General features: G+C 38.8%; 2 protein-coding genes across 2 annotated transcripts in view; both read left to right on the top strand.

The window, feature by feature from the left end:
• The window catches only part of LOC133529011 (glutamate receptor 3-like), a 28200-nt gene extending 15719 nt beyond the window's left edge, over nucleotides 1-12481 (top strand). The window contains exons 7-12 of the mRNA XM_061866591.1: nucleotides 4335-4443; nucleotides 9451-9629; nucleotides 10059-10163; nucleotides 10640-10806; nucleotides 11287-11486; nucleotides 12342-12481. Coding sequence (XP_061722575.1) covers nucleotides 4335-4443; nucleotides 9451-9629; nucleotides 10059-10163; nucleotides 10640-10806; nucleotides 11287-11486; nucleotides 12342-12418 — 837 coding nt within the window. The 3' untranslated portion in view covers nucleotides 12419-12481. The remainder of the gene's footprint in view (nucleotides 1-4334; nucleotides 4444-9450; nucleotides 9630-10058; nucleotides 10164-10639; nucleotides 10807-11286; nucleotides 11487-12341) is intronic.
• On the top strand, nucleotides 6303-8701 carry LOC133529018 (large ribosomal subunit protein uL1). Its single transcript, XM_061866602.1, has 5 exons — nucleotides 6303-6452; nucleotides 6643-6798; nucleotides 7276-7431; nucleotides 7944-8109; nucleotides 8507-8701. The coding sequence occupies exons 1-5, from the start codon at nucleotides 6448-6450 to the stop codon at nucleotides 8675-8677; spliced, it is 654 nt and encodes a 217-aa protein (XP_061722586.1). The 5' UTR covers nucleotides 6303-6447; the 3' UTR covers nucleotides 8678-8701.
• Nucleotides 12482-12525: the final 44 nt, after the last annotated feature.

Below are 12525 nucleotides of genomic sequence, written 5' to 3'. Positions count from 1 at the left end.
AAAAAATCGTAAAACAAAAGCTTAATAAATACTTTTGATGAAAACTATAGCGAAAATGATCGGTTTAGTCACTTTTGGGTTATTGCAATAAATCTTCTCTTCTTACTAAAAAGACGAAAAAACGTACAAAGCGCTGCAAAGGTCCCAATGCTTGTAATGTAATGTAAATTATACTAACTAATATCCCCGTTTGGCCTTTTTTGACTGAATGGTAACTACGAAATCCTACGAGTACACTGAGCATGGCCCGATATGCTCTTACCCGATTTTTCTTTATTATTACACCATGTTTGAGGTCTATACAGACCTCTTTAACCGTAAAACCGTTCATGAAATCTGTCGTTCAGTGTGCTCTATCTTACGAGTATGACCCATAACAGGTAGACAGTCAAAATTTACCTAAATCAAGTTTGTACTTCTATTGCAGCTACAACAACCAATAATAAATAGAAAAAAAAATTAACGGAGCCCCTACTCAAGAAATGTTTTTTTTTTGTGTCTGTAGTTCGTGTCATCCACGAAGACGCGCCCCACTCCTCCTCCCAATCGCCTACAGTACGACACAGTACAGTGTCTACTAATTAACTAGTAAAAGTTACTAGTTAATTAGTAGACATAACTACTACATAGCCAAAAAGTTGCAGATTTGTACTATAAGCGATTAGGAAGAAGAGCGGGGCGCGTCTTCGTGGATGACAGGAAGTATAGGTATATGAAGTCATTTCAAATCCGGTGTATTTTCCTTATTTATTTATTTTAAGGATTTTTATTTATTTTTATTTTATTTTTTTATTTTGCCATTTTAAAAGAGCCTAATTTTAATGAAGTTGTGTTATTTTATCACAGTTCCTTTCTTCTATATAGGTTTCCTCCTTACCTTCGGTTTCATCATCAGATCAGGTCGATAACATTGTATTGTCACCAATTTTTCCCTAGTATGCGAATTTTAAACAACAAATCTTGACAAATGGTCAAAAAAATAGTGCATATTTTGAAAACAACTTACGAGTATTGCAAATTAAATAAAAGCATGTAGGGTTACTGTTTAACAACATCAATATTATTAAGTTTAATAAAAGCTTGTAAAAATAGGTGAAAAGTGAGTCGGACCTAAGAAGTGGGAATTAATGGCTAAGTAAGCCAAAAAACAAGGCCGAAGGCTGAGCCCCATGAGCTGAATATACGGACCACCCGATTTCGTAGCGTTCCCGTGCGAAGCTGAAGGCCAGGCTGCAGGAAAGCAGAGCCTAGAATGAAACCAATGCCATAGTGTGAACGAGGCCGTAGGCCGAGCTCCGTACAAGGGCGGAGGCCCGGAGCATTCTATCGCGCCGCGCCACCATGCAAAGGCTGAATTGTAGGAGAACAAAGTTTGGAATTGAACCAATGTGATCTCGGCTCGCCTTCTGTTCGGCCGTAGTTCTTGCTCGAAAGTGCGACTTGCTGGGATGCTTTGGGTATCGGGCCCTATGTAGGGCTTTACATCCGGCCTACGCGAATGCAAATCCCTGCATAGGGGCCCCGCTGTTTCCTTTTTAAAAGGGCTTTGCAGCAACTCGGCATATTTTGCCGTAGAGGAGCGCGTCCTTTGGCCTCCTACAGGCTCAAAGCTGTTCATCATTAGGCATTAGCTGTAAGATGCAATTTGTTATTTGAAATAATAAATAAATCATCCTTCCTTGCTTATCACTATATTATATGTTTTTTAATACAGTAAGTATCTTCTTTTGTTCGTTTCCGGGCTCTGCTGTTTCCTGCAGCTTAGCCATGCACAAAAGTTTTGAGACACTCCGCACCTTCGGTTTTATGCTAAACTTTGCTCTTGGTCTTTGCGTAAGCCTAAAAATTCTTTAAATTTGGTATCGTCATAAAGAAAAATACACAGGATAATATAACAAATAATAATAATTGATCAATATTGTTACTGACTTACGAAAAAAAATAAATAAATTGTAAATAAAATGTGATAGTACAGGATCCGCGGAGTGCGAGTTCTACTTGAACTTGGCCGGTTCCGCGTGCCGAAATCACATGGTCAGGGTCGGAGCGCGGGGCCCCCCCTAGGCGCGGGGCCCTTAGCATATGCTTTTTCTGCTGTTCGGTTAATCCGCCACTGCTGACCGGATTTATAAATTCCTAGAAAAGTATAACTTACTCGATGATAATCAATTCGCCTTCCGCCAAAAACGATCTACCACCCAAGCAGTCTACACATATATTCAAGGAATCCTGGAACACATCAAAACTAAAAACTATGCCATTGGTTTATTGCTGGATATGTCCAAAGCGTACGATAGAGTTTCCCATCCAATTCTGCTAACCAAACTTTATGAAATCGGAATTCGTGGAAATGCATACAGTTGGCTAAAATCATATCTCCATAATAGACAACAGTACGTACAAATAGAACACCACATTAAAGACTCTAAAAAACTAATAAAACTTCAATCAAATTGGCAAACCATCAACAATTCTATCCCACAAGGTAGCGTAATAGGATGTTTACTATTCCTAATATATATTAATGACCTCCCTAAAATAACCAATCATAAATGTATTATTTTTGCTGACGACATCTCCCTCCTCTTTAGACACGACAACAACTCCGACACCTACTCTCATATTAAGGAAGCGTTCACCGATATCTCAAACTGGTTACAGGAACACAACCTATTAATAAATACAGCCAAAACAAAAATAATACAATTTAGACCCTATCAAAAAAGACCTACCGATTTGACGCCACTGTTGCGTGATCTAAGCATACAAGAAGAGTCTGAATGCACCCTATTAGGAATCACTATAGACTGCCACCTTGACTGGAAAAAACATATATCCAAAATAAAATCCAAATTTTCTTCCTTCCTTTTTGCATTGTACCTTTTAAAGTCGAACACCAATACTGAGTGCGCCTTGTCTACATACCATTCCTACGCTCAAGCCTGGTTACGCTATGGCATTATCTTATGGGGCCATAGCAATGATATACACGATCTACTTATAGCTCAAAAAAAATGTGTCCGTATATTAACAAACATACAACAAACAGACAGCTGCAAACCATATTTCACAAGCCTTAAAATCTTGACTCTACCCGGCCTATACATATTAGAAATCTCAATTTTTGTCAGAAAAAATACCGAACTATTTAAATACTGTAAAAGCGCACGCCGAAATAATAAACTCATCCCCCCGGAACCAATCTTAGAAATGTACAAAAAAGGCCCGTATTTCAGGGCAATACAAGTGTACAACAAACTGCCCAACACAATAAGAAACATAAAACAATTAAACCCGTTCATATCAAAACTAAAATCCTTTTTAATAGAGAAAGCATATTACTCTACCCAAGAATTTATGGGAGATAATTTTATATAATAAGAAATATTAATTATAAGTAGTACTTAGTAGGTATATATAACATAAATATAAAAACAAACTTACTTTGATCTCCTCCATAGGTTAAGTAAAATAATAATTATAATATATTATACTTGTGTGTATTTAAAAATAATGTTCATAAATGGGTACTACTATATTTAATAATAACTTTAGTCCTAGCTAGCTATAAGAATACTTGCAATACCCTTTTCAGGGTGCCATGTGTTTCTATAATTTAAATGTAATAACTATGTACCATGGTTCGCAATAAACGATTTCAAAAATCGAAGTTCGTCAATTGCGGGCATTTTTCTCTGTCACTCTAATTACGCCTTAGTGAGAATAAAAGACAAAGATCCCCGCAATTTGCGAATTTTGATTTTCGCGGTAGGCCCCCAGCTGTCCCGATCGCAAAGTGGCATTGACCGCCGGCATCATGAGCGGGACAGTTATATAATAGGGTTGCTTCCAATTTTTCGAAACGCTTAACAAAATATATTTTGACAGATGCTTTCGCGCCCAAAACGCGCTTTGAAAATTGTGTGACGTCACAGTTTACGGTTTGTCACACACCTATATACCCACGCAGAAGATACGAACTGTCAACTGACATTTGTCATTTGTTGTTTATCGCCTAACTGTCAACAGTGTCAATCCGAGAGTTGTGACGTCATCAGAATCTTCAATGATGTTTCGAGTTTGGTCACGTGACGTGTGCCAAAAGATATTTTAAATTTAATATTTACAAAAATATGGTCATTACAGGTCCCCTAAAAGTAGTTTAACATGTTCTTATAATCCAAAAGAATTTATTGGGATACAATTCTGCCCTGAGATTTGTAGATGGAAACAACCCTATTACTTGCGTGGAATAGACATAGGTAACGGCGGATCAATGTACGATTTTTTTCTTTCATAGCGTCCTCAATTTAAAAGACTTTATTTATCTACAGAAGAATTACTACAGCAAGTCATGGCTTCAAAAAATGTCAGACGGATTTTTTGATACGCTGTGTTTAATGTTTCAACAAGGAACTGCCGCTGATCCGCTTTCGATAGCAAGTAAGTTAATATTTGATAAGTTCATTATAATAAAAGTTATATTCTAAGCCATAGCCCATAATACCATTACCTATTTATTTTTATAAGGATATCTGTTTATAAAAAGACACTTCGTCATTAAGTTCATTACATTTATTAAAATAAAAGACTACAATTTCCATTGCTGCCACCTTAATCACATTTAATTTATTGTCGGGCAAAAAAGTCAGAATCCGGTGTAAGGAAAAAATAATGACGCGCATGCGCTCCTCACCAATATTGCCACATTTGCGAAAAAATCTGTAGATCTACGATATTTAGTCCATCTGCAAGGGCCAGTGGACCTACAGAAATTATTGTTGAATCTACGGAATATCAACCTATGCTTTTTTATAGTGGTAATTTGTCAGTAAATAAGTACAAAAAAACTATACTCATCACTTTCTTTTGGATGCTAGTACTAGCATAAAACAGTATTATTGTCTCTGTTTAGAGTTAGACCAAGCTAAGTTGGCAGTGATTTTGATAGCCCAGACTGTGCCAGTGTTATTTAAACGTCATAAACTCATAGAAGTTTAACGTTGATAAGAACACTTGTACAATCTGGGCTATCAATCAACATCTCTGACGAGTTAGCTTGGTTTAACTCTATGTTTGAAATGAGATAGTCTCTGTCCAAACCAAAACGTTATACTTACAAAAAAAAATCCACGAAACAGCAGTGATGACAGCCACACTGAATAAAACTTTTGGACAGAAATGGAAACTTAACTTAAGTATTTTATATTTTTTCATACATATTTCGCACTATTGTTACCTTTCGAGAACCATGTAATGTTCGGTCGGCAAAGTCGGTTTTGTTGAGAAATAAATATGCGGATTTCTAGTGTCGACCAGGCTGACGCAACTAGGAACAAAATAAGTTTTGTATGGAACTTGTTTCGCAAATCTTTGCCAACGAAGAAAAATAAAACGTCAGTGCTATTTATTCTGTCAAGTTTACATCAAGTCAACTGTCAGCCTAATTGTTTTGTTTGTTATGAAGGCTTCAATGTTTTGTTTGGGTATTTCGTGCAATTTCTTTATTATTTAGTGAAAATATCGAAAATAGTGAACCGTGATCAGAGTAAAGAACGAGTTTGTTACAATGCCACCGAGAAAACGGTTTACTAAGTGTGAAATATGTGGCAAGCGAGCCACTCGAGAAAATCACGAAAAAAGGGATTTTATGGCGAAATTTCCCTTGGATAAAGACCGGTACGTATTGCTTTAGATACTTTTGACCTTATTTTGGTGCAGCAGGCTTTAAACACATCGAAAATTTGATATTTTATATTATTTTTAGTTGTGAACTAGGGATGTACTAAAACTATCGATAATTGTATGTTTATTTCTCGATCCTAACTTGATTTCGAGTACAAATTTTTGTAGACAAGAGTCTATATCAGGGGTTCCCAAAGTGTGCGCCGCGGCGCCCTGGTGCGCCGTAGAAAGTAAAGAGGGGCGCCGTGAGTTCTATCATTATCCGAAACCACAAATATTCGCGGGTACCTATTTGAGCGCTCGCATCGGTAAATAATATAGCGTCGTGTCACTCTTTTTCGACCGTGATTTTAAATTTACAAGGGCGCCGTTGCGAATTACTAAACTTGTAACTGCGCCGCATGTTGAAAAAGATTGGGAACCCCTGGTCTATATTTCAACCCTCCCCATTTTATCGATATCGATAAGAAACGCAAGCGTGTAGCGTACTACACTATTTAAATTGCTTATGTTGGTACTATGGTTCTTTGACAGTTCTTTGTCGTACATTTTGGTAATGATTTGCGAAACAAAGGGATTCCACTCGCTAGTATGGAAGTCCCGTCTCTTAAAACGTAGTGATTATATGCTCTTTGGTGTCGACCTACAGATTTTCGAAAATTTAATCTAGCAACACTGCTCCCCGCACCCCATTTCGGTTCCGCCATTACACGTTCTTTCTTTCGGTTGTCACTTTCGTGAGGAGTGGTATATTCGTCGACGATGTCGTAAGTTTCTTAATTTTGTTTAAATACTATTGACAATAATTATGATTATTAGATCTTTATTACAACTGATCTGAAACTGTAGTATTGATATTCTATCAATGTAGACTACAAATTACTAGCATGTATGAAACACGTTGACGACATAACCTAAAATGTGTGTCCGATATTAACCTTATTTTATTTATTTTAGGTCGAAAGTATCTCGTGATACGCTCTATGAGTGCGTTAACGCCGTGCTTCAGGCGTCAAAGGACAAGAAGCGCCGCTTCCTGGAGACAGTCGAAATCCAGATCGGTCTGAAGAACTATGACCCCCAAAAGGACAAGCGTTTCTCTGGCACCGTCAAGTACGTTTACCTGTACTAAACATTTTTGTGGTCGCCATATGGCCACCAGAGTGGTTAAATACAGGGAGTTGGCTTATTGCTGACGGGACTCCACCCAGAGTCTTTAAATATCGGGTAGGCGAGCTTCGGCTCTCCGACTAACTTTTAAGGTTATAAAGGAAAGGGAGTGGTAAGCCTTTGATTACTTGTCAATAACTAGTCATATTAATTTCTTGAGACCCTAATCTTGTTTGGCCAATTTTACTGAATGTGCCTCTCCATCTGACAGAATTGTATGGGCTAACTTTCCAGATAAGCCGCCCTGTATTTCATTCGGTATAAAAAGATTAAAGAACTTGATAAAACTAAATGATGTCTAAAATTGCATGTATTATCTAATGAAAATACTTTGATGACAAACTTCACTGATACCCCTAAATATTTCAATCGAATTTCTACAACTTTGTACTTGTCGCTAAAAGTAGTGATCAATTGCAGGCTAAAGTACATCCCCCGCCCTAAGATGCAGGTGTGTATTCTGGGAGACCAGCAGCACTGCGACGAGGCCAAGAACTTGGATGTGCCGTGCATGGATGCTGAGGCTTTGAAGAAGCTCAACAAGAACAAGAAGCTTGTCAAGAAACTAGCTAAGAAGTGAGTTTGTTGCTTATCCGTTGACCTTAACACATTCACTGCCAGACAAAAAACGGCACACTACCCCAGAAACCGGTGGTCTATAGCTGCATACAAAACAACCCGCGGCGGGTTGTCCGGCATCTGAACAAAGCTCACGAGCGCCCACCAGATGGGTTCCCGGCAGTGAATGTGTTAAAACTGGGACTTTTATATTGCAACATTGTAATGCTGTCTGCTGAGCAGGTACTCTATGACTCCTCTTTTCAGAATTTAGTGAGAGTGCTTATTTATGGAATCTATTCAATTTCAAGAATTGATAGTTTCATGCTATTTAATGTTCTTTTTCATGTTGTATGTCACTTTTAACAGATTTTTACTAGCTTTTATTTAATTTGCAACGTTTGTGTGTCAATTCTTGAGTTAAATTTGACCCGGTTTCCAAAGAAAAAAATATTTGCATACATATTTAAGTTGGGAGACTTATTTTTTTGACAAAAAATTTTTCTTAATATCCTGCTACTTATTTTCAGATATGATGCTTTCTTGGCATCCGAGTCCCTGATCAAACAGATCCCGCGTCTGCTAGGGCCCGGTCTAAACAAGGCTGGCAAGTTCCCTGGTCTGCTCTCCCACCAGGAGTCCATGACGCAGAAAATCGATGAGGTCAAGGCCACCATCAAGTTCCAGATGAAGAAGGTAGTATTTTTGTTACTTCTGTTAAAGTTAAGCAATGTTGAAGTTAGATTAGATTTTGAAGGTACTCCACTTGTTTTACAGATTTTCATCACATTTTACAATCCTTAAAGCCTAGCAAATATATGTTTATTCATAGGTCTCATGCCTTACCAGATAGCCATTGGCCCCAATTGCCAATGCAAAACTTTTTCGAAATATTGACACCTTGTTCGAAGGGCTAGTAATCGCAGTACATGACAATTAAAAATTATACCTAGAAATAAGTTGAAATGATGTTCAAAATTGCAATCAATGAAAATACTTTGATGACCAACTTTCACTGATCATTAATAATAATCATCCACCTTTCAATATTACCTCTGTTTGGTAATACTAATGTAAAAACATCCTTTTCCAGGTACTCTGTCTGTCTGTGGCGGTCGGCCATGTGGACATGACCCCGGACGAGCTGGCACAGAATGTGCATCTCTCCATCAACTTCCTTGTGTCTCTGCTCAAGAAGCACTGGCAGAACGTGCGCTCGCTGCACATGAAATCCACCATGGGCCCGCCCCAGAGATTGTACTAAGCTATAATATACTGGACAACTAAATTTATTGTTTTATTTTTAATCTACCCTATTGACTATTTATATTTAGAATTTTAACCACTGAACTGCCGTCTCCTACCGTATCATAATTCTTTAGCACAAATAAAAACAAAATTTGTTCTTGTATGCATCTGTCTGTATCTACTGGAAAATAATGGAGTCTCATTACTACTGGAGGACACTAAACGCAACAATAAGCAATGGTATTTAGTAACATTACCAAGGAGTGACGAAGATGGGCATACAAAGTTACTTATTTTGTGCAAATACAGATTATATTTATTTGCTACTAGGCGTAAAAATAAATCTACCATGTATGGGGCCCACGTAACGTTTTTAAATAAATATTTCCACCCGATTTCGGATCTGCCTATGTGAAAACACTTTTTCAATCAATTTTTCGTGTTATGGCTCCCATCAAAAAACACTTTACTAAACTGATATTAGATAGATATTAACCATTGCTGTTGTTTTATTTCTTGTAATAAAATAACTTAGTGAGTGCACTTCTCAATGTCTAGAAGTAGGTTTTTGGATATGATTGCAAAATAATGTCGACCTTTTCTTTTATGAGTTTTCCGGAGTTACTTATTCCTTTCGTAATGAATAACGTATGTTGCCACGTTTATAGCTCCACAGCGCCCTCTTAGCAGACTATCTACTCACTTTAGATAAAGTATCTACAACCATGAAGTTTTACATGTCTCATTTTAAGAAAATACTTATACGCTGTCTACCGTTCTATGCTATAGGCCGGCAGATTCTACTGCTGGGACTGATGGCGTTCATGTTCCTGTACACGGCGTACTCTGCCAACGTGGTGGCGCTGCTGCAGTCGCCCACGAACGACATCAACAGCATCGAAACGTTGCTGACATCTCCCGTGGCGTGTGGCTCGCAAGACGTCGTGTACGCGTGGCAGATGTTCGGGGTAAAATATAAGCCCCAACCGTATTGGCTGTAAAATTGGTCACAAGTGTCAATACCGTCTTGGCTGTGTGCAAGACTACACCGCCGTGGCGGCTATAGCCTCTTGAGATCCCACGTACATATTTCGAAACAAGTTTCTGGGTCCTAAACTAGCCAGGTCATGAAAAATCACTATGCCACGTCCAGAGCCCGTCTAGAGCGATTACCCCTCACACCCTTCGCACATAGTCAACAATACAGTACAGCTGCCCTGAGTTAGTGCTTCAGAAATGTTACCTGCAATTTAGGTAGGTACTTCTTGTAATACTGCTTCGTCTGCTTCTTCCCAGTAAACTTCAAGGCCCTGTAAAAAAGTGGTTTCATAATGCTCTAAATAAATGATTAGGTACACCTACCAACATAAATAATGAAGAATTCACGGTATTTTCAGCACGAGTCTCGTCCAATTCATCGTCTTCTGGCAGATCGTAAAATTAATTCGCAGGGGAAAAAAGGTTTCCTCAGCGTTGAAGACGGCATACGCAAAGTTAGAGAGGCAGGTATCCAGTTCAAGGTATAACGCAGTCTTCACATTGAATGCGGACCAGCACGCTGCTCTGGTGTGCGGGCGGGATATTGCTGTGAATATAGCATAGTCAGACCAAGCTAAGTTCGCAGCGATTTTGATAGCATAGACAGTGCAATTGTTATTTAAAACGTTAAACTTTCTTGAAATTATGACGTTTACTTAACACGTTTACAGTCTATGCTATCAAAATCGCTGCCAACTTAGCTTGGTCTGACTATAGCGCTGTCTCGGTCACACATCAGATCGGCGTGCGTATGCGCATCAGTGTGATAGGATCCCTGCTTATCAGCTTCATTTATGACAGCTTTTAACGGATTTAGTAGTTTACCCCATATTAAGGAAGCCTATTAGGCTATAACCAGGGGACTATAAGTATCCTAAAATACAGAAAGTGACAATAAGTCACCAGCCACCATGTGTGATGATCATTCGTCTATATCCAGGGCATGTTCGCGTTCCATGTGGAGCAGACAGCGGGCTTCGACCAAATTCAGAAGACTTTTCTAGAGGACGAGAAATGCAACCTTGGCTTTATCAAGTACATGTCCACAACGTCACCCTTCGTCGCCTTCTCGCAGATCACGCCTATCAAAGAGATGCTTAGGATCGGGTACGTTAGATATATCTACCAACGATTCTATGATTGTATAAAGATGTTTATGAAAAATCGGGCCTGTGTTTATGAAAAATAGATGGCGCTGTACGGCGCCATATGCATTGTATGGAAGCCAAGTTGTCAAACGCCAACTTTTGACAACCAGAGAGGCCGGATTACGGAAGGTCTCCATAGGCCGGATCGGATCCCATTAATAGAAATCGCCGCCATATTTACTAATGTTAACTACACTTCTAAGTGTAGTTAGTGGATCTGGCCCAGAGGGACTGGGCCAGATCCCTACCGCGAATTTCAAAATCTTATTCGCTTTTCTAAATAAAGAATATTCTAGGGCGATTGTAGTGGCCGAAAAATGGTCAATAATTTCAAAAGCACCAAAATTAGACAGTTAATTTATTACCTATATTATCCTTATTACTTCAGTGACCGGCAAGCAAATGACTCAATTCCTTAGAGTGAAAGTTACCTTTGCAGTGCTAACCGCATTATGGAAGTGGGAGTGCAGAGCCGCTCGGCGCGGCGCCTGGTGCCCGAGCGGCCCCGCTGCGGCGCCAGCGCCGCCATGTTCAACGCCGTGCGACTGAGCGATGTCGCGCCCGCCTTCCGCGTGCTGCTGGCGTTTTATGCATTGACACTGCCGATACTTGGACTGGAGATATTGGTTAAGCGACGAGGTAATAGTTATTTGTTTTACAAGGAGGCAAAGCTGTTAAGCTCTTATGCTAATATTGATACCCGGGCAACCGAAACATTCTAAAATTGAAAAATGGAATCTTGAGCGTTGCGAGGGTTTCAAGGCACGAAGGTTTAACAAACTTTGCCACCGAGTGAAACAAAAAAAATATTTCACCACACCAACGCGAGGAAAATCCAACTGTATATAGATCATGTCATTCACGGCGACGCGTGCCTTGACTCGTATTGTCACGTTTTTAAAGGTTAGATTTGACAAATCTGCGCGTCATCGTGGATGACACGAACTATAAAATATTAACAATCAAATCTAAATTAACGCTATTAAATATTTATCATTCAAAATCATCCCTTAAAAATCGATTTCACCAGCCAAAATGTAGAGACGAATCATAATTTGCTTCTAATTACTTTGCCACTCTTGTGGATAAAATACAACTTTCTCATTAGTTTGTGAAGTATCAAGAGATCCTTTATTAGCTGGTGTGAAGAAAAATAATACAACATAAACTTGTTCACCGTTATGCATTGTTATTGCCGATACTGCAGTTATCAGTTTGGCGACGAGGAAAAAGCCTCCGCTCCGCAATTTTCTCCGCTACACAGTCTTAAGCTAAGTAAAAAGAGCACTTGATCTTCACTGCAGGGCGATTAACTGTGAAAGCAAAACAATCCAAGATCGAATTGTGGTACTTTCGATTGAAAATTTCAAATAATTTCAGCTTCTACCTCAGCGACATTACCTAACCTGCTATATAGATAGTTACAAACTTAGCTCGGTAGAAAATGTAACCGAAAATACAAAGAAAAACGGCATGCCTTATTTATGTTTTCAGAAATGAAAAGAGGAATCTTCGAATCAAAATCTGTGGACACCGCAACTGCAGAAATCACCAACAACATAATTATTTAAGAAAACAATAACCTTATGCCTTTTGTAATAAGGTCCACCGATGGACAGTTAACAGTATGGGCGATGGCACCTTGAAAGCAATTATTTAAGTTTTAAAATAGCAATAA

The sequence above is a fragment of the Cydia pomonella genome, chromosome 20, assembly GCF_033807575.1.
Source record: "Cydia pomonella isolate Wapato2018A chromosome 20, ilCydPomo1, whole genome shotgun sequence".
NCBI classification, from domain to species: domain Eukaryota; kingdom Metazoa; phylum Arthropoda; class Insecta; order Lepidoptera; family Tortricidae; genus Cydia; species Cydia pomonella.
This window is presented reverse-complemented; position numbering and strand designations above follow the sequence as displayed.

What these genes read in the sequence shown, in the direction of transcription:
- LOC133529018 (XM_061866602.1), top strand. An exon ending in CGTTTCTCTGGCACCGTCAA is followed by an intron (nt 6,799 to 7,275) that starts GTACGTTTACCT and finishes GATCAATTGCAG; the next exon opens with GCTAAAGTACATCCCCCGCC. An exon ending in TCAAGTTCCAGATGAAGAAG is followed by an intron (nt 8,110 to 8,506) that starts GTAGTATTTTTG and finishes ATCCTTTTCCAG; the next exon opens with GTACTCTGTCTGTCTGTGGC.